Source organism: Mustelus asterias, chromosome 23 (genome assembly GCF_964213995.1).
Source record: "Mustelus asterias chromosome 23, sMusAst1.hap1.1, whole genome shotgun sequence".
In the NCBI taxonomy this organism is placed as follows: domain Eukaryota; kingdom Metazoa; phylum Chordata; class Chondrichthyes; order Carcharhiniformes; family Triakidae; genus Mustelus; species Mustelus asterias.
In genome coordinates, this window is record NC_135823.1 from 35,529,775 (window position 1) to 35,555,748 (window position 25,974).

At 43.0% G+C, this 25,974-nt stretch overlaps 1 protein-coding gene across 1 annotated transcript in view; it reads left to right on the top strand.

Annotated features, from left to right (window-relative positions):
* The window catches only part of LOC144510375 (sodium/myo-inositol cotransporter 2-like), a 142,217-nt gene that overhangs the window by 21,768 nt on the left and 94,475 nt on the right, over window positions 1–25,974 (top strand). Inside the window, exons 4-7 of the mRNA XM_078239811.1 lie at window positions 4,770–4,829; window positions 6,887–6,991; window positions 15,568–15,673; window positions 21,124–21,204. Of these exons, the coding sequence (XP_078095937.1) occupies window positions 4,770–4,829; window positions 6,887–6,991; window positions 15,568–15,673; window positions 21,124–21,204 (352 nt within the window). The remainder of the gene's footprint in view (window positions 1–4,769; window positions 4,830–6,886; window positions 6,992–15,567; window positions 15,674–21,123; window positions 21,205–25,974) is intronic.

Sequence of the window (25,974 nt, forward strand, 5' to 3'; positions counted from 1 at the left end):
GTGCTAAATCTTTAAAATTCCAGGCTACAGCAAGTCCTGAGGATGCCTTTAAGTACTGCAATGTCAGAAGTGCCATTTGGAAGAACCCCATTGCTAAAACCCATTCCCCAAGTCAGAGCCTTCACATCCAAATTCACCAAAAAGAGAACAAATTAATTAATTATTTCAGGAATGTTGTGACAGCTCAGCAACAAACAAGCAGAAGCTTCAATTCAACTGACTCAACAGTGAATAAAATAAGTTAGCGGGCAGCTGATCAATGCAGCCATTGTTTATTTTTCTTTCCCCAAGAAGACCATCATCCCATTTTGCAGAGACAGCCGAAACTGGCAAACCCAAAAAATCCCTTTATTGCTGAGTAAACACTGACACCATCTTGAAATCCAGACAAAGCTCTAGAGAAATTTTCTTTAAATAAAGGTAGAGCCAAAAAATCTGCAAGGATTTCACACCACCTTCATGGCAGATGGCCTCTGATTCACCCATCAGCTGAGCACTTCAATCAGCAGGATGCTACATTTGAAAGCCACCCCAGTGCTCCCCAGCCACTTCTTCCACAGGCCTAAGATAGGGAATAGCTGCTAAGAAGACTGTTCCAAGATTCTCTGAGACCTCCCTTGGCAGATGCTGGATGCCATGGAGCAATGCCAAGATGTTCTGTACCCACACATAGCAAAGTCATCAATCCCACGAGAGGCAGTGCCAGCACTAGTAACATGCCACATTTATGAGCCCACTTCAAACACAATGACAGGGGAATATGAAATCCAGCCCATAGTATTTACCAAAATAACTTCTCTATTTCTGTAGATTAACAGTTTCCATTTTCAGATGGATTTCCAGTGCTAAAACAACAGCTGGAATAGGGGGTTTGCTGTGTTTCTTGAAATTACACTGGATTATCCCTGCTTGATGAGGAAGTGGAAGGATGGGTTGGCAAGTTTGCTGATGACACAAAGGTTGGTGGTGATGTGGATAGTGTAGAGGGATGTCAGCGGTTGCAACGAGACATAGATAAGATGCAAGACTGGGCGGAGAAGTGGCAGATGGACTTTAACCCAGATAAGTGTGTGGTGGTTCATTTTGGCAGGTCGAATAGGATGAAAGAATATAATATTAAGAGTAAGACGCTCGGCAGTGTGGAAGGTCAGAAGGATCTTGGGGTCTGGGTTCATAGGATGCTCAAAGTAGCGTCGCAGGTAGAGACTGTGGTTAAGAAGGCGTACGGAATACTGGCCTTCATCAATAGAGGAATTGAGTTTAGAAATCGGGAGATAATGCTGCAGCTGTATAGGACCCTGGTCAGACCCCACCTGGAGTACTGTGCCCAGTTCTGGTCGCCTCATTACAGAAAGGATGTGGAAGCCATAGAAAGGGTGCAGAGGAGATTTACAAGGATGTTGCCTGGATTAGGTGGCATGCCTTATGAGATAGGTTGAGAGAGCTAGGTCTTTTCTCTTTGGAGAAGCGAAGGATGAGAGGTGACCTGATAGAGGTATATAAGATGTTGAGAGGTATTGATAGAGTGGATTCTCAGAGGCTTTTACCCAGGGCTGAAATGGTTGCCACAAGAGGTCACAGGTTTAGGGTGCTGGGGAGTAGGTACAAAGAACAAAGAACAATACAGCACAGGAACAGGCCCTTCGGCCCTCCAAGCCCGCGCCGCTCCCCGGTCCAGGATTGAATCCTGAATCCAGGATCCCCGCCCAATTTTCCAGCCTATCTACATACCAATATCCTATCCACCGAGCTGTCCCTCACAGCTACGATGCTTTGTTCATCACAACCTATTAACTCACCCCCACCCCCCCATTCCAGACCATGTGATCTCCAGGGAGAGGCGAAAACCCAGAGTGAAAACCCCAGGGCCAATATGGGGAAAAAAAAAATCTGGGAAATTCCTCTCCGACCCCCTGAGGCGATCGAAACGAGTCCAGGAGATCACACTGGCCCTGATCGGAAAATGCTTCCCAACCCTAGTCATTTCCACTTCCACGAACACCATATGAATTCCCTGCCCCCGAGACAGGTTCCCAACTATCCGCAGTCTCGCTCTGTACTGGCACCAGCAAGATGATCATAGAATGAAGCCGTGAAACGAGAAACAAGGAACAATTAGCCCGCGCCGCTCCCTGGTCCAAACTAGACCACTCTTTTGTATCCCTCCATTCCCACTCCGTTCATATAGCTGTCTAGATAAGTCTTAAACGTTCCCAGTGTGTCTGCCTCCACGACCTTGCCCGGCAACACATTCCAGGCCCCCACGACCCTCTGTGTAAAATATGTCCTTCTGATATCTGTGTTAAACCACCCCCTCTTCACCTTGAACCTATGACCCCTCGTGAACGTCACCACCGACCCGGGGAAAAGCTTCCCACCGTTCACCCTATCTATGCCTTTCATAATTTTATACACCTCTATTAAGTCTCCCCTCATCCTCTGTCTTTCCAAGGAGAACAACCCCAGTTTCCCCAATCTCTCCTCATAACCAAGCCCCTCCATACCAGGCAACATCCTGGTAAACCTCCTCTGTATTCTCTCCAAAGCCTCCACGTCCTTCTGGTACAGAGGAGATGTTAGGGGTAAGTCTTTCACTCAGAGGGTGGTGGGTGCGTGGAATCGGCTGCCGGTAGTGGTGGTGGAGGCGGATTCGATAGGGTCTTTTAAAGAGACTTTTGGATAAGTTCATGGAAGTTAGTAAGATAGAGGGTTATAGGTAAGCCTAGTAGGTAGGGACATGTTCGGCGCAACTTGTGGGCCGAAGGGCCTGCTGTATATGCTGTAGCTTTTCTATGTTCTATGATTTTGTGAGGTTGGCCTAATTAAAAATGAACCTGCTGGCAGGAGCTTGCCATCAACAGAATATGGGAAATGTGACATGGCTGGAACTTTTAAATATTGCATTTGCTAATTAATGTGGCTGCTTAATACTCATTATACATAATGAGCTAGTTTGTTATTGATTCCTGGAAAATACTGTTTTCTTTATATGTAAGTGATCTTTAACAATTCTATGCCAGCCAATGAGTTGGAAGTGGTAGGATTTTTGGCAAGACCTACAACAATTAATTTTACAGCAAACAACTCAATTTGCCCATCTAACAGCAATTGGAATCTATCTGAACAGCACATATGGAAAACAGTCAGCAAACTGAACAAATTTAAAATGATCTCTATAAACTACAACAAATCAGACTTGTTCCTGAAATGGCTTTGCTGTCCAATGAAGGGTCTGTATTCTCTAGAGTTTAGAAAAGCGAGAGGTGGTCTCATTGAAATCTACAAAATACTTAAAGTAGGTGGGGTGGGGGGTGGCATTGCCATTGAACAAATAATCCAGAGGCCCGGAGTAATGCTTTGGGGATCCAGCTTTGAATCCCATCACAGCAGATGATGAAATTTGAAATTAAGCCTACTGATGACCATGAAATTGTTGTCGATTGTCATAAACACCCATCTGGTTCATTAATGTCCTATAGGAAATGAAATTTGCCTGGTCTTGTGTACATGTGACTCCATACTCATAGCAATGTGGTTGACTCTTAACTCTGAAAAGACCTATCAAGCCACTTGGTACAAGGGAATTAGAGATGGGCCCAGCTTTCAACGCCTACATTCCATGATTGAATTTAAAAAAAGGATAGATGCAGGTAAGGTGTTTGCCCTAGTAGGGGAGAATTTGTTTACTCAGAGGATTGTGAATCTTTGGAATTTTCTACCCCAGAGGGCTGTGAAAACTAAGTCATTGACTAAGTTTGAAGCAGAGATTGACAGATTTCTAAATATTAGTGATATAAAGAGATATGAGGATAGTGCGTGGGAAAAAGGCATTGAAATGGATGAACAGCCACCATGTTGAATGATGGAGCAAGCTCAATGGACTGAATGGCCTATTCCAGTTCCTATGTTCTTAAACTAAACTCATGGTTTAAACTACACAGTAGGATTATTTCTTCAGAAAAATGCGGTGAGCAGTGGATAGTTATATAATTCAAATTTTATATGTGTGTAAAATCAATCAAAGTAATTGAAACTGTGGCGCAGTCTCCAGGTCTGATTGCTGCTGGAAATCACATAATCATCTCCTCTCTGCAAAAATATTTTAAAATTCCACCCAGGGAAATCATTATTCTCATTCAGAGTGTCGCAGCAGGTGGGGAAAACAGTGTTAACTCCACCATATTGTAAGTCTGACAGAGGAAAAAATTCCAAAGGTTAGGATCTCCGGTTATGTCACCGGTATGGGGCAGGGACAATCATGTCATGTCTTTACATCAGCATGAAACATGATTTGGGTCTCACGGGATTTTCTGTTCCTGCTGCCAATCCCACCTGAAGAAAATGGAAATGCAAATCTCCTGCCCTGCCACGCCCCCCCCCCTCCCTCACACATACGTGGTAAATCACAGAATTAATAAATATGCAGATTTAACCTCTTTGTGCCTGTCTTTTTGAAATTTATTCTTGTATTCAACCTCAAAATTTAGTTAATTTTTTAAAGCTCCTCGAGTGTTGCTTGGAGTGGATGGCCCTTGCAACCAAAATTATTGCTAAATGGACAGATTGGTATGTGTTTGGATGCTACGTTTTGTGGAGATTGAAAGGTCTCTTTGGTGAGGGTTAGAGGAGTTAGACAGTATGGGGAGTCGCATCTGGTGGAGGGAGGGTTAGCCATGTTCGATAGTAGAGAATGCCACTTTGTGTAAAGGATGCTGTAACTGCAGGTAATACAAAATCGTACTGTTATAATTCTATTTTCCTTTCTCCAGGGAATGTATGCTTTGCTGATCTTGGGGTGGCTCTTTCTTCCCATATATATTGCATCAGGGGTAAGATTACACTACTATTTAATTTCTAAAACAAACCAACCATTTTAGTTGACCGGAAAATTTCCCATTTCTACTTTAATATAATTTCCATCCAACACTTGACTCCAGTGAGGGAGTGTCAGAACAGAACAGACAACCTTATGGAGAATTATGTTCAGGATTGGTGGGGGTAGGAAGGTTTGACATAAGTACAGAACAGATGTCAAAGGGAACCTTTGACTTAAGTACAGAACAGATGATAGCGAATCACCAAGCTGGTTTGTTATCACCTGTTTTGCAATTTTGCTGAAGACCAATTTCACCCCATGAATTGTGCCCCTAAAGATTGTAATGCAATTCTCAGCAATAAAAATAGAGTTTGATTACAGTCACTATAAACTAGCAATTCTGATTGTTTTATGAAACAACTGCTATTTATCTGGTTTTCCTGTGAGTATTTAAATGTTTTCCGTACAGTTCATTGCTTTATACATTCCATTTTAGCTGGATCACAAGTTTATTCTCCTCTGCCAGACTTTCCCACTATTCTTGGTCCATCCTGGAGGGCAAATATAACTAGAACCATCTCCTTAAACCCCTCTCTCCTCCCCCTTCACCCTTGCCTCAATAAAAAGTATGAAGAACTCATAGATTTCTTTGTCGCCGAGTTGTTTATCTGTTCTACTTCTCTTTTCCCCTTTGTCTACTAAACAGTACTTCTCTTCAGTTACCAACTCACTCAACCTTAAATGCATTTTTTAGCTTCTCTTCAATTCCAACTTCCTATCCTCTCCAAGTTAATTTCATCTAAAAGATCGACCTCCTCCCTTGATCCCATTTCTACAAATCTCTTTGCCACTATCCTTTCCTTCCAATGTTAACTGTTATAGTAAATGGTTTTCTTTCTTCAAGCACTGTCACTCTGCTTGCTTAAAGTATACCCTGGCATTATTATCCACTCCTAGGAACATTGCCTCTACCATCCAAGTAAACTCACTCCATCTCCAACCTCCCTTTCCCTCCTTTGCCTTTCCATAGAAGCATTGTTCCTCCTAGAACCTTCCTGGCCCCTCATACGTTTCTCTGTTTGTGACCCTCCTGTAATTATTCTGTCACTCCAACAGCATTGGCACAGCTCTCACCAGTCACAACTAAAATTGTCAGTACATTTTACCACCTCATCCTCCTTGATGTCTATGCGACAGTTGTTCACAGGATCCTCCTCCAACACCTCTTCTCCATTATGCAGCTGTTTCAGAATTTCCATGCTTCGTTCCACTGTTATCTATTTAATCATAGCCATGGCACCTCTATCAATGACTGCTCTTCCCACTCTCACAACCTCTCTTAATTTCTTGATTGCTGCTATACATAAAAGAACTTATCTGACACAGCGTCTGAGAGGTGTCTTAAATTTCTCTAGTTCCTCCACTTTACAATGGAAAGACTAACACCATTATCTTCAACACCCACCACAAAGCTTGCCATCAACTCCATTCCATTCCCTGGCCACTCTACTCAGGTTTATCCAAATGTTTTTCTATTGTCTGGTTACAGCTTAAGTTTTTAAAAAATCAATCAAATCTTCACTATCCAGGCATTTTTGATATTTTAAAGTTCATGGAGGGATAGCAGTCAGTTCTCCCTGAAATAGTAATATCATTAACTCTCTCAATGCCTGTGAGGTGGTTCAGATAACTCTGTGTTGGGTATATGATTGCAGCTTCCATTGAGAATATCTATTTCCTGGTGGCACTGTTGTTATATCTAATGGAAGAAGGGAAATGTTCTTTTCTGATGGGAAGAGGAGAGCTGATTATTTTACTGATGAAATGACTAGTTGTCTGCCTCCAATTGTGGGGGAAGGCCAAGTGCCTCTGATGGTATGTGGGGGAAGAGTTAAGAACATTTCTACCTAATCAAGATCAAAGTAATCTGAGTAGGATAACTATATTCTTGTGAAAACAGAGAAATTCAGGGGTTTTTTCTGCTCATTCTCTGGACTTATGATTAATGGTTCATTTCCAATTTTTACATTTTCCCTAAGATGAACAAACATATTTATTCTCTGTCTGCAGGTCACCACCATGCCTGAATATTTACTAAAACGATTTGGAGGTCAAAGAATTCATTTTCTTATAGCCATACTTTCTCTGTTTGTCTATATATTTACGAAGATATCAGTAAGTCTCTGTGATTTTTCAATTCCAAATGTATTGATATTCTTGCTGGCACTTCTCAAAATAACCTTGATTGAAATATGAATTGAACAAATGGGAAAGTGTTTCTACCCATACCACACTGTGACCATTTGACATTCAGTGTATGCCTATCACACTGTATCCTTCACCATAGGGCTTTTCTCTTTAGAGCGGAGGAGGATGAGAGGCAACTTAATAGAGATTTATAAGATGATGAGGGGGATAGATAGAGTGGACGTTCAGAGACTATTTCCTGGGGTGGATGTAGCTGTTACTTGGGGGCATAACTATAAGGTTCATGGTGGGAGATATAGGAGGGATGTCCGAGGTAGGTTCTTTACTCAGAGAGTGGTTGGGGTGTGGAATGGACTGCCTGCTGTGATAGTGGAGTCGGACACTTTAGGAACATTTAAGTGGTTATTGGATAGGCACATGGAGCACACCAGAATGATACCTTACCATATACTTCATAATACCAAACCCTTCATATACTGTACTGTATACTAACACAAAACCTGTATCCCTCCCCATATCATATGCCCAACACATTAATGGCCCAACTAGTCTTTGATGGTATTACAAAAACAAATGATAGTGAATCAGCAGCTCACTTTATACCCTGCTGAAATTTATTTTCTACTGCCTTCAGTGATAAAGAAAACCAGACTGGGTGCAAAACAGGTGAGGTATGAAATGTGCTCATGTTATGAAATACCTGAAGCACTGCCCATGCTTCCAGTTATTACTGAAGTGGACAGCATGGTGCCTTTAGCTAGAAGAACCCTGGTGTCGGCTTGTCATGCATGCACTAGAAGCAGGATAAATGTTATTAACATGATGTCAAACAGCCATTCCAATAGAAATTCTGTTTACTTATGTCCATGGAATGCTGCGTTAATCATTCCCAGTTGCATTGGCATTCCGCAGCACAAGGACCCTTCCCCCAACTAGACTTATTTAAATGGCTATTCGCCAACTTGCAGGTGAGATGCTTTTGACTTATTTCTGCTTGGGTTAAGTTTATGGAAGTACTATGATGTATTTTTTTAAGTGTTTTAGAAAGCTGGTGCTTGCAATCAGTCAGAACACAATTTGATGGCTGAGGTATGGGAGCTGTGGTTGCTTGGATTGTAATATTACCATCAAAAAGAGCAGATAATGCAGATAGGAAGAGGAGGAGGCTCCTCACAGAAGGCCATACCACCATAGATATCTCCACTTCATTCAGGAATATTGCTGGAGGTGACTCAAGTTCAACAAAATGGTAGTCACTGACCTATGCACCTAACCCTAACCCAAATCCTATAACTTGCCTTAGAACTCCTCAGTTGGATGAGCACAAGTGTCTTTTGAGGTCATTGTGGCCTTCGGTTTTTGCATCTCCGTGTCCTTTCAGGTAGGAATAGGGGATATCTCAAACATATACCAGTACCCCATCTATAATAGCATCCGAGATATCATGAAGGCCATCTATTCTAAAAGAGAAGAGTTTATTGTCTTTTATTTCAATAGGAACAAGCAGGGTGAGAGAGCATTTGGCTTTGCCAGAATTTCCAATGACAACGGAGGGAAATACAGGAACCACAAGTATTACCATTGTATAAATATGCAGTTGGTGTGCAGCCATGTCAATATTATCATATCACAGAATTGTTATGGTGCAGGAGGTGGCAATTTGGCCCATCGTGTCTGCACCAGCTCTCCAAACACGCAACATGATCTAATGCCATCTCCCTGCCTTTTCCCCATACCCATACACATTGTTTCTATTCAAGTAATCATCTAATGCCTTCTTGAATGCTTCGATTAAACCTACCACATTTCCAAGCAGTGCATTTCAAACCTGAACTGCTCATTGGGTGAAAAAAGATTTTGGCTAGGATTCTCCCAGCCCGCTGAACTTGAGTAGTGCAGCAAGCCAGGAGACATCAGCAGGGGGGCCTTTAACAGGATTCGCGTCTGGCTGACCGCAAGTCTCTGCTTCTTTTTTTGGGTAATCAGATCTGCACTGGAGATCAGTGTGGAGCTGATTACCGTGTAGAAATAGCTACTTTCATATGATTAGCAGACTGGGAAGGTAGTCTCCGGACCCGCTAGCATCCCCGCCCCCAAACCCACCACCACCACCGGGAGAGGTTCCCATCAGCAGGGTTATAACTGCTTCCCATCAACGGGGAACAGGTGCACTCACCCCACTGGTGGGGTCAGAGGCCATTGAGGCCCTACCCGGGGATGTCAAGGCCAGGAGGATGCCCCTTGGGCAGTGTTAGGGTGCCACACTGGCACTGGGCACTGTAGTGTCAAGAGCGCGGGGCTTACTGGGAGATGATGAGTGCTGGTGGGGGGGGAGGGGGGGTGGGTGGGGAAGCCCGCTGCCACTCTGGGGGAGGGAGTGAGGGAGCGATCGGGAATTGGCCATTTGGTGGCGGTGTCGGGGCTGGCCATGGGGGTAGGATCATGGCTTGGGGGGGGGGGGGGGGGGGGGGGGGGGCGGCTCGGGGCTGACCATGGTGGGGGGAGATCAGGGCTGGCCCAAGGGGGTCTTTTTTTCAGATCACATTTGTATCTTTTGCAAATCACTTTAATTCTGTGCACTCTCGTTCTTGATCCTTTTACAAGCAGGAACGTTTTCTTCCTATCTACTCTGTCTAGCCCCCTCATGATTTTGAATACTTCTATCAAATCTCCTCTTAGCCTTCTTCTCTCCAAGGAGAACTGTCCCAACCTCTCTAATCTATCCTCGTAACTGAAGTTTCTCATTCCTGGAACCACTCTTGTGAACCTCTTCTGCAATCTCTCCAGTGCGTTCACATCTTTCCTATGGTTTGGTGCCCAAACTGCACACAATACTCCAGCTGAGGTCAAATTAGTGTCTTGTATAAGTTCAGCATAACCTCCTTGCTCTTGTATTCTATGCCCCTATTAATAAAACCCAGAATATTATTTAATTTATTAATTGCTCTTTCCACTTGTCCTGCCACCTTGGATGATGCATCTACATGTACACACAGGTCCCTCTGCTCCTGCACACCTTTAAGAATTTTACCCATTATTTTCTGTTTTCTTTCCAAGTTCTACCTCCTGAAATGCATCATCTCGCACCTTTCTGCCTTGAACATCATCTGCCTATCTGCTCCCTCTGCCAACTTGTCTATGTCCTTTTGAAGTTCTACACTGTCCTCATCACAATTTACAATAATTCAAGTTTTATATCATCCACAGACTTTGAAATTGTCCACTGCAAGACCTAGATCATTAATATATATCAGGAAAAGCAAGCGTCCCAATACAAACCGGTGGAGAACACCACTACAAACCTTTCTCCAACTGAAAAATATCCATTTGAGCATTACAGTCTGCTTCCTATTATTCAGCCAATTTGTATCCACGTTATTGACCTTTTATTCCATGAGATATAACTTTTCTCAGAAGCCTGTTTGTGTGGCGCTGTATTGAATGCCTTTTGAAAGTTCATGACCACCACATGATTGTATTGCCCTCATCAACACTTTCTGCTACCTCCTCAAAAACTACAGCAAGTTAGTCAAACATGATTTCCCCTTTTAGAAATCCATGATGGCTTGGGAGAGCAGTTTCACAGCCACAGAATCAAATCATAAGGATAAGCTCCCATAAACCACCTTTTCATAGAACCCCTACAGTGCAGGAGGACGACATCTGGCCCATCAAGTCTGCACCAACTCTCTGAAGTAGCATCCTACCCAGACCCATCCCCCACACCATCCCCATAACCCTGCACATTTACATGACTAATCCACTATACACCTTTGGGACACTGAGGGGCAATTTTGCATGGCCAATCCACCTAACCTGCACATCTCTGGACTGTGGGAGGAATGATGTGGAGATGCCGGCGTTGGACTGGGGTAAACACAGTAAGAAGTCTCACAACATCAGGTTAAAGTCCAACAGGTTTATTTGGTAGCATAAGCCACTAGCTTTCGGAGCGCTGCTCCTTCATCAGGTGAGTGGGATTTCAGTTCACAAACAGGGCATATAAAGACACAAACTCAATTTACAAAATAATGGTTGGAATGCGAGTCTTTACAGGTAATCAAGTCTTAAAGGTACAGACAATGTGAGTGGAGAGAGGGTTAAGCACAGGTTAAAGAGGTGTGTATTGTCTCCAGCCAGGACAGTTAGTGAGATTTTGCAAGCCCAGGAAAGTCGTGGGGGTTAGAGATAGTGTGACATGAACCCAAGATCCCGGTTGAGGCCATCCTCGTGTGCGGAACTTGGCTATCAGTTTCTGCTCAGCGATTCTGTGTTGTCGTGTGTCGTGAGGGCTGCCTTGAAGAATGCTTACCCGAAGATCAGAGGCTGAATGCCCGTGACTGCTGAAGTGTTCCCCGACAGGAAGAGAACACTCCTGCCTGGTGATTGTCGAGCAGTGTTCATTCATCCGTTGTCGTAGCGTCTGCATGGTCTCCCCAATATGCCATGCCTCGGGACATCCTTTCCTGCAGTGTATCAGGTAGACAACCTGAGTTACAAGAGTATGTACCATGTACCTGGTGGATGGTGTTTTCACGTGAGATGATGGCATCCGTGTTGATGATCCAGCACGTCTTGCAGAGGGTGCTGTGGCAGGATTGTGTGGTACCGTGGTCACTGTTCTCCTGAAGGCTGGGTAGTTTGCTGTGAACAATGGTCTGTTTGAGGTTGTGCAGTTGTTTGAAGGCAAGAAGTGGGGGTGTGGGGATGGCCTTGGCGGGATGTTCGGCGTCATCGATGACCTGTTGAAGGCTCCGACGAAGATGTCGTAGCTTCTCCGCTCCGGGGAAGTACTGGACGATGAAAGGTACTCTGTCTGCCGTGTCCTGTTTTTGTCTTCTGAGGATGTCGGTGTGGTTTTTCACTGTGGCGCGTCGGAACTGTCGATCGATGAGTTGAGCGCCATATCCTGTTCTTATGAGGGCATCTTTCAGCATCTGTCGGTGTCTGTTGCGATCTTCCACATCTGAGCAGATCCTGTGTATACGGAGGACTTGTCCGTAGGGGAAGGCTTCTTTAACGTGTTTAGGGTGGAAGCTGGAGAAGTGGAGCATCATGAAGTTATCCGTGGGCTTGCAGTACAGTGAAGTGCTGAGGCAACCGTCCTTGATGGAGATGCGTGTGTCCAAGAATGCAACCGATTCTGGAGAGTAGTCCATGTGAGTCTGATGGTGGAATGGAACTTGTTGATGTCATCATATAGTTGTTTCAGTGATTGTTCCCCATGAGTCCAAAGGAAGAAAATGTCATTGATGTATCTAGTGTATTGCGTTGGATAAAGATCTTGTGCGGCGAAATCTCACTAACTGTCCTGGCTGGAGACAATACACATCTCTTTAACCTGTGCTTAACCCTCTCTCCATTCACATTATCTGTACCTTTAAGACTTGATTACCTATAAAGACTCGCATTCCAACCATTATCTTGTAAATTGAGTTTGTGTCTGTATATACCCTGTTTGTGAACACAACTCCTCACTCACCTGAATAAGGAGCGACACTCCGAAAACCTGTGTTACCAAATAAACCTGTTGGACTTTAACCTGGTGTTGTGAGACTTCTTATTCTGCTCCTCCATAATATTGCCATCACAAGTGTGCAGCCTGTAGGATTAGGGTATTCAATACTGAAAGTGTGAGGGAAACAGTATTGTCACAAGATGATGTAAAGAGAGTCACACAATGAGTAGTACCGAATGGCTTGGACTGACGAAAGCCTATTGTCTTGTATATTTGTACACAGTTGTTTTTTTACAATAAATAGTTAGTGTTCAGATTTTATGCCTCTGAACCTTGTCCTCAGACAACAAACACTTGCATCCAGTGCCTCTGTGCCTGTTATTGGGGTACCCTTGCTTGTCTTCAGGCTCTTACGCAATGATATCCCGATGATTGCAACATGGCTGATGGAAAGCTACTGACTTTCACTGGTAGAAGCTGCAGACATTCTTTCAGAACACCCTCCAGTTTCTCCAATTCAATTGGGCTTGGCATAGGTGGCAGACAGACAGCAGCAAGGAAACTGTTTCAATGACAGTGTTGGAACCACAGATGGTGTCATCGACCTGGTACCACTGACACACCTATGGGTGGCACCTCAGTCCTAGTAATCTGTCGGTTGGATTGCTATGAGAGCCTGTTAGCCACTTTAGCATTGGTATCTGCCGCCAAATTGGCAACAGTCTGAACCTGCAATGCAGTATGATCTTCTCTGTGTTCTGCTGCAACAATGAGACATTAGATGGTTTAGTGCCATAGAAATGGTACAGCATAGAGGAGGGCCATTCAGTCCATCTTGTCCATGTTGACCCAAATACCCCAGGTGCCCTTTCTAATCTTCCGGCGCATGGTCCCTAGCCCTAAAACTTACAGCATTTAAGGTGCAGAGCCAGGTACTTTTTAAATGTGTTTAGAGTCTCTGCCTTCACCACCAACTCAGGCAGCGAATTTCAAACATTGACACCAACCTCTCTTTACAACAATCTGAGGTCCCTATCTGCTTCAAGAAGACTACCACCCATCCTGGTACCAAAAAAAAGCCAAGCAACATGCCTTAATGACTCTCGTGGCTCTGATATCCATCATTATGAAGTGCTTCGAAAAGTTAGTCATGGCACAAATCAATTCCGGCCTCCCAGATTGCCTGGATCCACTACAGTGCGCCTACTGCCGCAACAGGTCCACAGTAGACACCATCTACCTGGCCCTGCACTCAACCCTGGAACACCTAGATAACAAAGACACCTATGTCAGACTCCCATTTATTGACTACAGCTCAGCCTTCAACACCATTATTCCCATCAAACTCAGTGGCGTGGGGCTCGGCTCCTCTCTTTGCGACTGGATCCTGAACTTCCAAACCCACAACCACAATCAGTAAGGATAGGCAACGACGTCTCCTCCATGATCATCCTCAACACCGGTGCCCCACAAAACTATACTCTGTATACATCTATGACTGAGAGGCCAAATTCCCCTTCAACTTGATTTTCAAGTTTGCTGATGACACCACCATAGTGGGTCAGATCTCAAACAATGATGAGACAGAGTACAGGAAAGAGATTGAGAATCTGTTGAACTGGTGCAATGACAATAATCTCTCCCTGAATGTCGACAAAACGAAGGAGATAGTCATTGACTTTGAAGCATAGTGGAAGGCATGCCCCTGACAACATCAATGGGGATGAAGTACAAATGGTCGAGAGCTTCATGTTTTTAGATGTCCAGATCATCAGCAATCTGTCCTGGTCCCCCCACGCTGACACTATAGTTAAGAAAGCCCACCAATGCCTCTACTTTCTCAGAAGGCTAAGGAAATTTTGCATGTCCGCTACGACTCTCTCACCAACTTTTACAGAAGCACCATAAAAAGCATTTTTTCTGCTTGTATCACAGCTTGATATGGCTCCTGTTTTGTCCAAAACCGCAAGAAACTACAAAGTGTCTTGAACGAAGCCCAGTCCATCAGTCAAACCACCCATTGACACAGTCTACACTTCCACTGCCTCGGAAAAGCAGCCAGCATAATTAAGGACCCCACGCACCTCGGACATGCTCTCTTCCACCTTCTTCCAACAGATCTGTTCCCTACAGATCCATTACCAAAACTTACTTCAGACCTGCCACACCACTCCCAGTGAAACTTTAACTAATTTTGGAAACCACCCAAAAGATAAAGAAATACACCAACAGCCAGAAGAAATAAATCATCAAGTCGCATGTAAATAGTTGATGATTCCTTTTAATAACTAGCTGTGAGAGATTATGAAAGGGTGTAAACTGGAGTGTGAAGCATCAAATCAACATTACAATCTCACGTTCTGCTTGCTCTACTTGCTAGCTGTGGATGTTGTGCATACTAAGTCCTTTACCAATATGGCACCTAACACTAGTTTAAAGTTTTTTTATTATTACTAATAATAATGTAATGTTACTTAATGTAAGTAAGGCTTACATTAACACTGCAATGGAGTTACCGTGAAATTCCCCTGGTCACCACAGTCCGGCGTCTGTTCGGGTCAATGCACCTAACCAGTACATCTTTCAGAATGTGGGAGAAAACCCATGCTGACATGGGGAGAACGTGCACACTCCACACAGACAGTGACCCAAGCCAGGAATTGAACCCGGGTCCCTGGCGCTGTGAGGCAGCAGTGCTAACCACTGTGCCATTGCGCATGTGTACTCCAATGTGAGGGTCTTAAGAGACCTCATAGCACCAGAAAATGTATGCAGCTGAGTCTAGTTTTGCACTGTATGTACTTTATTATACTAATTCTGCAAGACACAATTGGACAGATCTTGACTTTGATGGCGTGAAACGGGTGATAGTGGGTTCGCAGCCCTTTTTTACATTGCTCCCAATTTTTATTCCCAATGATTCCATATATCCCTGAGAATCCACTCTTTAATCGCATGCCAGCCTGTAAACAAGCAATATATAAAACTGTCCCACAATACAGATCACCAATGATGTTCGTGAAATATTTTTCAGCTTGATTAATGTTACAAAGTAAATTGTTTTATTATGATGTATTTTGCCCAGGTTGATATCTATGCTGGAGCTATCTTTATTCACCTTGCTTTACAATGGGATCTGTACCTTTCTGTGATTGGATTACTTGTTATTACTGCAATATACACAGTTGGAGGTAGGTCTGTCACCCAGCCTATCATTCAAACAGATTAACAAAAATTTGATTATTATTGAAAATATACCATTCTTTGAATTTTTCTATTCTTGAGCAGTCATTTATCTGTTTATTACTCTTTTTTGTAATGTTACAGTCCCAGCTGGTATTACGACTAGACAGTCAGGTCCCAGAATAGAACCTGGCTTGTCAGATCCTAACTTTTATTTTTTTTGTTTAGCAATGTGGATGAACAAAGTCACAGGACTGCCAATTAACTTTTAACAAAATAATAAAACATTCATTAAAAATAAAAGATTAGCTATAATATCCTGCCCTTCACCCTAGCTACATCTTTACAGACATACACAGATTTGTAAGGATGACACAATTTATAATCTTGTATTCCAATGTTCTCAATAAGTACACAACCCATGGCTATCAATGGCAAAATATGGTCAGACCTACCACACTGAAACCAAGTGACAGATGCCAACCAAAACAACTTCTGTGAATTTCTCATCAAATCCCTGCAGATGATTGTTATACTGTGAGCCAACTGGTCTCACTGGAACTCTGACTTTCACATGAGGGTTTCCAAACTCCACTCTCAAAGAACGCATTTGGAATCTTCTCCTAAACAATGCTTTCTCTCTGATGCCTTCAGCAAGGATCCATATACAGGATTTCAACTTCTCCTTTCTGTATTCCTCTATTCCATGTGCAACTAAGATGTTCTTGGTACCAGCATTCACTAGTGAGTGCATAAGACATAACTCTACTCCCTGTTGTGTTAGAAGTGGCAAGGACTCCATAAGTTGTTCTGCATGGGAGGATGGCAGGGGTAGGTTGATACCCCAGGAAGGGAGTGATGTTCTGGCGATGCGATGATGTTCATGGTGATGTCTCACTCTTGGGCAAATGTTGTCCCTGCTATTCTGTGCGCATCTCCATGGCCCACTGACATCTATTAGAGGATAATTAACATTCATAGCCCCCTTCTTAGGCTCTAATAATTCATCCTCAACTGAGGAGGGGTAATTGCTCCTCACAATTGTCCTGTTGTAACATGCAACTAGGTTGCGTGGCCATGTTGTACAGTATACAGCAGAACACAGCAAATTTTGACCCCCACCCCCTCAGCCTGTGGTGCGTACTACAGTGTCCCTCCAGATCAGTCAAGGCAGTGGAAGCACATTTTCAGGATGCCAATGATGTGTTTGATTGCTCTGGTGGAGGCATGAGCTTGATTGTATCACTGTTCTGCTGCGCTCTGAGACTGCCTCACTGGTGTCATCAACAATGTGATCGTGTGAACCACTGGCATGTTGTTCCCAACAAATTCACATAACTGCAGATCTTGCTGAATAACCTCAGTATTTCAGTAACCATTTCTCAGGGAAGTACGATAGGATGAGGGCTGAATTGGCTAAGGTGGACTGGGAGAGCAGACTGGTAGGTAGGACAGCTGAGGAACAGTGGAGGATTTTTAAGGAGATCCTTTTCAGTACTCAGCAACAATATATTCCGGTGATAAAGAAGGGTTGTAAGAAAAGGGATAACCAGCCATGGATAATGAAGGAAATTAAGGAGAGTATTAAATTAAAGACCGATGCGTACAGAGTGGCCAAAAATAGTGGAGAATCGGAAGATTGGGAAAACTTTAAGAAACAACAAAGAACGACTAAGAAAGCGATAAAGAAAGGAAAGATAGGTTATGAAGCTAGGCTAGTTCTAAATATAAAAAATGATAGTAAAAGCTTTTACAAATATATAAAAAGGAATAGAGTGGCAAGAGTGAATGTTGGACCCTTGGAGGACGAGAGGGGGGATTTAATAGTGGGAAATGAGGAAATGGCTGAAACTTTAAATAAGTTTTTTATGTCGGTCTTCACGGTGGAAGACACAAATAGTTTACCGAATATTAACGATAGAGGGTTGGTAGGAGGAGAGGTACTCGATACAATTAATGTTACCAGGGAGGCAGTGCTTGGTAGACTAACGAGACTGAAGGTGGCAAGTCCCCGGGCCCGGATGGAATGCATCCCAGGGTACTGAAAGAAATGTCAGAGGTAATAGCGGATGCGTTAGTGGTTATTTATCAAAATTCATTGGATTCTGGGGTAGTGCCGGCGGATTGGAAAACGGCTAATGTTACGCTGCTGTTTAAAAAAGGAAATAGACAAAAGGCGGGTAACTACAGGCCGGTTAGCTTAACGTCTGTAGTTGGGAAAATGCTGGAATCCATCATTAAAGAAGAAATAGCAGGCCATCTGGATAAGAATGGTTCGATTAAGCAGACGCAGCATGGATTCATGAGGGGAAAGTCGTGCTTGACGAACTTGTTGGATTTTTATGAAGATGTGACTAGTGCGGTTGACGGAGGGGAACCGGTGGATGCGGTGTTTTTGGATTTCCAAAAGGCGTTTGATAAGGTGCCTCACAAAAGGTTGCTGAAGAAGATTGGGTCACACGGAGTTGGGGATAGGGTGTTAGCGTGGATTGGGGATTGGCTATCCGATAGGAAGCAGAGAGTCGGAATAAATGGGTGCTTTTCTGGTTGGCAGATGGTAACTAGTGGCGTGCCGCAGGGATCGGTACTGGGGCCTCAACTATTTACCATTTATATAGACGATCTGGAGGAGGGGGACTGAGTGTAGGGTAACAAAGTTTGCAGACGACACAAAGATAAGTGGAAAAGTGAATCGTGTGGAGGGCGTAGAAGGTCTGCAGAGAGATTTGGACAGGCTGAGTGAGTGGGCGAGGATCTGGCAGATGGAGTATAACGTTAACAAATGCGAGGTTATTCACTTTGGAAGAAATAATAACAAATTGGATTATTATCTAAATGGAAAGAAATTACAACATGCTGCTGTGCAGAGGGACCTGGGGGTCCTTGTGCATGAGACGCAAAAACCCAGTCTGCGGGTGCAACAGGTGATCAAGAAGGCAAATGGGATGTTGGCCTATATCGCAAGGGGGATAGAATATAAAAGCAGAGATATCTTGCTGCATCTGTACAGGGCATTGGTGCAGCATTGGTCCCCTTATTTGCGGAAGGATATATTGGCCTTGGAGGGAGCGCAGAGAAGGTTCACCAGGTTGATACCAGAGATGAGGCGTGTTGATTATGAGGAGAGACTGAGCAGATTGGGTTTGTACTCGTTGGAATTTAGAAGGCTGAGGGGGGATCTTACAGAGGCCTATAAGATAATGAAGGGGCTGGATAGGGTAGAGATGGAGAGATTCTTTCCACTTAGAAAGGAAGCTAGAACTAGAGGGCACAGCCTCAAAATAAAGGGGGGTCGGTTTAGGACAGAGTTGAGGAGGAACTTCTTCTCTCAGAGGGTGGTGAATCTCTAGAATTCTCTGCCCACTGAAGTGGTGGAGGCGACCTCGTTGAATATGTTTAAATCACGGATAGATGGATTCCTGATCGGTAAGGGAATTAGGGGTTATAGGGATCAGGCGGGTAAGTGGAACTGATCCACTTCAGATCAGCCATGATCTTATTGAATGGCGGGGCAGGCTCGAGGGGCTAGATGGCTTACTCCTGCTCCTATTTCTTATGTTCTTTAGGTCATTCTCAGTTCTCTCTGGCATTGCCTCTCATACATCTGCAAGTTCTTAGTTCTTGTCCTGAGGATACCTTGACATGACAGTACCCATCTTCAGCAATGCATTCTTTGGATGGCTGCATCTGTTATCAACTGGCAAGAACTTTCTATTCTCACATCCTCTCCTCCTGCTACCAAGCTTGCAGGAATATGGGGTGATTGAGACCCATGGGTATTCCAGCAATTGAACTATATTAAGAGGGCAGACATTGATTGAGATGAAAACATGTTTGTCCTTGGTTCTCATCCAAAGAACTAAGTGAGTATCTTAAATCCTCACATTGTCCATACACAAAACTCCATCACTCAACACTGGCATCCTCCCACTTCGATCTGCATTCCAACATGCGTTTGCAGTGAATCACAGACAATGGTGTGTTGTATTTGAAACCAGAAATAGTACCTTTCACCCATCTCCTGATATCTTCTCATTTACTCCCATTTCTCTTAATTCACCCAACATGACCCTGCACTTTCCCTCTGTAACCACATCCAGGATGCAAGGCCCTTCCCTCCTCTGACCTCCATGAATCCAAATATCACCCTCTATCCTCTCCTGGATCCCTTCTCCACATCTCCATGCACCCAAACCCCAACCATACAATGCTCAACTTCTTGACCCCACTTTGCCTTTTCTAGTCCCGAGCCTCCATGGCAAGCTGTCATTCTCCTGCTCCCCTCCTTTGAACTACAGAGTACAACAAAGAAAACTGCTGACCTTAAACAACAGCACAAAGCTGATTCATTCACACCATCTTTAAATCAAGGTGAAGCTAGTGCCACAATATTCTCATCTTGCTGCTGACTTTATCGTGAAGGTTCAATGTAATTTAAAAATAGTTTAAATATCATGAATATTCATGGATGTACATATATTACATATAGGAACCCACCATAGCAAGGCATGAAATCCGACATTGCACAAACATGTCACTGATTTAATCTCTGCATATCAACACTTGAAGGCTCCATAAATCCCCATCATCAATAAGCACATGCATATGCACACACCCTTTAATCAAGCGTATACATGCATACATAAATACATGCACACAGACACACACACACACACACAAGTGTTGTGGGACAATTCAATCATCACCAGGTTTCAAAGCTTTTATTCTGATGTACAAAGAGAGCCCATTTTAGACAACCTAAAACTGACTCTTATGATTTATAGTCAAATATTTTATGCATTGTTAATCCCATAGACACACTATTAATCTGTTACAATCATGTGCGAATCATATGTCTCAAATTAATTATCATTTCTCATGAATAAATGCATTAGGTATTGTTCACACAAATGGAAGCCCACCTTGTAAGGCCTGAGCTGCAGTATTCTGTACTCATTTGTCTCGCTCCTTATCTTGACTAAAGCACATCTGCTACCCATTAGTTCTGCCTTTCCCCACTTGGTCCCAAGGAACACTTTTCAGCTAATTCTTTCTTGTTTTATTTTATTGAAAGAACATTCCTCAATTAATTTCTTAGAACCCCATACTAATTCAAGCAATCTTGCTTTTCCTGTTTCGTGTTTTATTTTGCTAAATGATACTTTTCAACTAAAATCATTTCACCCTTTCAGTGAATTGTTTAACCCTTTCATATGTAAAGACACACAAATACCACAAAAATGCAAAAGCATCAAACTAAACATTCATAAAAACATTAAAAAACTCAAATAAAAGAACAGTGGTGCACACACTATACACTCATGATGCATAAACATACAGATTCAGATGTACAAACAGTAGCACGGATACATGTACAAGTTTATAGGTATGCACACACAATTATGTACACTTTAAATGATGTTTTGAAGATTTATTTTTGCTTTCTCTTTTGTGACAGGTGGGCTGGCTGCTGTAATTTACACAGATGCGCTACAGACATTGATCATTCTGATTGGAGCTTTTATTCTCATGGCATTTGGTACATATAACTGAGTCAATGTTATTGTTGAGTCCACATTGCCAACATTGCAACTTAGGGAAACACATTTCTCAATGGTGAATTGGTGTGTTGATGGAACACATCTGCTGTACTACAAAGCTGTGCATAGGATCTTCAAATTCACCTCCCTCGGTTTAACCAAGAAAGACATTCCTTTAACTTCAGAAGTTACAGTAACTATAACATTTCAAAACTTTTGTCAAAAGGCAGCAGCTTCAAGAGAGTTAAGCCATGCTCCATTTTTATAGCACTAGTTGCTGCAAAGTGGTATGTTTAAAGACCTTAGACATTTCAACTAGACAGGGAGAAGGTGAGTGTGTAAGATAAGTGGGTGAAGGGTTTGGGTAGATGGGGGTGGATCATAATGTCAGGGAGGATGTTAGGCAATCCAGAATGGCTCAGGGTGTCACAGGGGTTTGGGTGATAGTCGAGGGATCTGGTGTTTGGGAGAGTATTTGGGGAGGGTTATCGGGTTGGGGGGCATAGTCAGGGGCTCCAGTGGTGGGTTGAATTGGGGGTTGGTTTGGTTAGTACCATGGTTACCCAGGAGTTAGAAGTGGTTTTAATCTTTCTAATTTTCCTGGGGAACTAAGAGAGTTGGAATAATCTGAAGTCTCAAATTTAAACTGGAGTAATGGATGGTTTCAGATGGAGGGCAATTGTCGATCAGATTTTTAAACTTCCCAGGCAATTCCTGTGCAGTCTTTGCTTGGGGACTTCCAGGGGGGTGGGGATGCACATCTTCTGGGGTATCTCCAGGACACAGCCCCCTGAGCTTTTGAAGTTTTCTGGGCCTATTACTCCTAATGTTCAATGAAGCTTACTCAAGAGCACCAGAGGACTCCTTTAAATAATGTTTCAAATAGCAGGTTCTGTACAGCCCATAACTAGTTGTCAGGAGCAGAAAGTGACATTAGATAAGCAATAAAATGTTGTAATGACATTACGTGATCCTGATTTGTATTCATTCATGAAATTCAAACCTGTTTCAGATGAAAACTCAGGTTGCTAGGGTTATTGTCCAAGTGGAAAATAGGACCAGGCCTAAAAGCAACAATAAGTTTTGGGGAATGGATATTTATTCTCTGTTTCCTATACTATTTCATCTTTAAGCGCAAATGACCAGGTGAGAAGATGAAAATCTCCAAACCTCCCCCCCGCCACCTCCATGTATCTGGTTGACAACTCTTGTAACTCTTGTTCCCTGAATCTCTGAATCCTCTCTCTTTCTGCTGCCCCTTTGAATGGGCACCACTACTCTTTTGCTACATTATTCTTACGTCCTGAACTGTCTCACACTGTTCTTTCATCATCACATTGTTACAAATGACTTAAATTAAAAATGAGGAGAGATGTAAAGTGGGCTCCCAGTTCACCATCACTTGTTTTACACTATTACAGTCAAAATGTACTCATTCAGTGTTTGGGGGGATATTCCAGAGTTCTTTTACTCTTTAATTCATGTCCCTTTTTTCATATTATTGTCTGCTGCACAGCAGTAAATGTTCTTTTTTTCAAATGTAATTTTTCTGCAACACCTGAATCCTGTTCCCACCTACACTTTTAGCATGAAGCACAAGCTCTTCGTGCTGATTCCTTTTTTTTTCCAGGACTTCTATCCTCACTGTATTATTTAACTTATCCTGGAATTTGAGAGATCAGAGGACAAGTGTAGTATTGCAGAGCAAATGTATTCTTATCACCTAATCTGCCACTACTTCTACGTTGCTGTATTTGACACGCTCCATTTTGTCAAGCATTTCCTCCATGATGCCAACATTGCCTTTCCTCAAGACATTGTCCATGAAGAAAAGTAAGTATTGAAAATTCACTTGAAAAGGCATTGGCTTTTTAGAGGGAACATTGTTTCAAGGCTTTTGGCTTCAGCGATCACTGCACTCAAGTGGATGGTTACCCATTCCCAGTCATCATTCTTTACCTACTTGTTAGGTAACCACAAATCTCTCCACTACCTATATGTGATGAAGTGTCTCCCACTGTTCGTAAGAATTCAGTGGATGCAGTTGAAGACATTTCCTGAAAGTAACCATCCAAGAGTTTCCAATAGCTGGCAGGATTCACACAAGAGAGATGGCTGTTCTACCATTGTAGCCCATTTACCTCATGCCATACAAAGTATAAACATTTGAAATTATACTCCCAAGATATCAATCTAAACAATAAACATAATTATAATACAAAGAAGAGATTACTTTCCCAACGACCAATGGAAGTGTGGCAGTTTTGATGTTTTCAGACTTTTACTATTACAGATCAACTAAAATCAACAATATTTAATAGTAAATTAACACAATAGGCCTTACAACCCCTTTTGCTATGTCCCACTCTTCTGGCAACTGTGTAGCCATAAGATAGGGTATGTGAAGGTAGGTAGCTGGAGGTTAAAGCTAAGCCTGCAGCTTGTCCAGTGATTCTCCAGAAAAGTTGTACTAATGAGTAAAGCTTGTGCCAAAGTGATACAATCTAACATTTTTATTGTGGGAGTAAGTCAGAACATAAGGTAATGGGAGTTTTATATTTGAGGGTAAAGTAACTCAATTTTTGCCTGATAAAGAGTCAAAAAAGATAGCTATCCATTGAGATATGGGGTTGGCTTAATCACGATGTTAGCAAAAGATGTGAATTTCTCTCCAGAAAGTTCACGAAATACAAGTATATTAAAACAAGGCATTGATAGAAATTGTTTACCATCTCCATTATGTAACAATAGAAACACTACAGTGCAGAAGGAGGCCATTTGGTCCATTGAGCCTGCACCAACAACAATCCCACCTAAGCCCTATCCCACATATTTACCCCGCTAACCTACACATCCCCAGGACACAAAGGGGCAATTTAGTATGGCCAATGCACCTAACCCACACATCTTTGGACTGTGGGAGGAAACCGGAGCACCCGGAGGAAACCCCCGCTGACACAAGGAGAACGTGCAAACTCCACACACACAGTGATCCAAGCTGGGAATCAAACCCAGGTCACTGCTTTGAGGCAGCAGTGCTAACCACTGTGCCACCGTGTAGAGTTAATTTAAATTGTACTTTAGTCAATGGATCTGGGTTATTGTTGGAGCAATGTTGAAATTACCTAGTAATGATGTTGATTTCATGCTAGGGAATGATCTCTTTCTGGGAGAGAAAAAGTGCTTCCATCTCCAGACATGGTAGGCAGATCCATTGAAACTGACAATATACAAAATAAATTAATGACTCCTTATAATTCGGCAGTAGAAAGCACTGTTTCGACTAAAGAGATCTCCAAAGAATCAAAAGCACAAATTTCTGCAAATAGAGACCGTGAAACTCAGATTGACAGCAAAGAGTTAAAAACAGCTAGAATTGGACCTGTCTCAATTAAACTTGTCTTCGGAGAGAGGGATTACGCGACACAAGCGCAGGATTGGCTGCGTTTTCATGAGCTCTGGCGCCACTCATCTTTTAATCCATTTTTTATCCTGATACATAACCCATAAATATCAATCCTGATATGTACAATCTGTGCTGTGTTCCTGACAGATCCTTGCTGAATTTTGGCAAAGGGGAGCTGAGTTAACTCAAAAAAAATGCTTATTTGATCGAGATGGTCAGAGGCAGCCGGCATGGAGCCCAGTTTGCAGTGGCGTTCCACTGGTGAGCAGGCTTGCGCTGCAGTAATGCTGTTGGTGTTGAGATGATGGTCATCATTATGAGTGAAGTCCTTGGTGTTCATATTGATGAACTGCGAGATATCCTAAAGAGAATGGATGAAGTGGAGAAGAGAATCCTGTCAATTGAGAGGATAGGTAGGGGCTCATATTCAGTCTTGGAAATGGTGTGCCATATATCCTGCTGACCCGGGGAGGTGGGGCTGGAGAAGGTGCTGGGGATGAATTCCCGGCCGAATGAGAATTGGCTACCATGCTTTCACAATCTCGATCAGGTTCGATGCAGCACATTGTATCCAGACTTCGCGGCTTGGAGTTGGTCAAAGACTTTGACCATTGGTTTTACGTTGACTTGTCCTTGGTGTCCTCGGTGTTTGTCAGGAAGAGTTGATGTGTTGGGTCCTTACCACTCTCCAGGACCTTTGCTTTTTTTTGCTGGGACTTTGGAACATTGACATGGCGGAAGAGCAGAAACTTTGGATCCTGGATGTTGCTTGACAATCCTGTCATGGCATTGGCCTTTTCAAGCTCTGCAGATGGTTGTTTTATCCTGCAGCTCATCATTAATTCTGAACTTTGTTCCCTTGAGATTATAATCCTGATCTTTTGATGTTGTCTTTTATCCTGACATGGGTATATGATATATGAGCACACAGGTGTTTGCCGCCTGTTATCCAGTTATACTGTGAAAATCAGGATTGTCTATCTTTTTCTTTTTGATGGCACTCATCCACCTACTTGCTCTGGCAGTGGAATGAGAGAGGCCATAGTTTGTGAGCCTCCTTCTTTCCTGCTGAGTTGGCTGTATGACATGAGGGTAGTGTGGTATTTACCTGGTTTGCATTTTTTACATGTGTTGTAATCTTTGCACTTATGCTGAGGGAGTATATGTTATAGTAACCTTCACTTTGTATTTTAAATAAGATGATTAATGCCACAGCAGGTTGGTGGGTAGGTGTTTTGGTACAGAGATAGTTCATATGGCCATAAGTCCTCGTTGTGGGTGAGGCGAAACCCCATAAGAACTATTGGGGTCACATTCTTCTTTTGTAATTTTGTTATTTTGGGATTTAGGAATTCTTACTTGT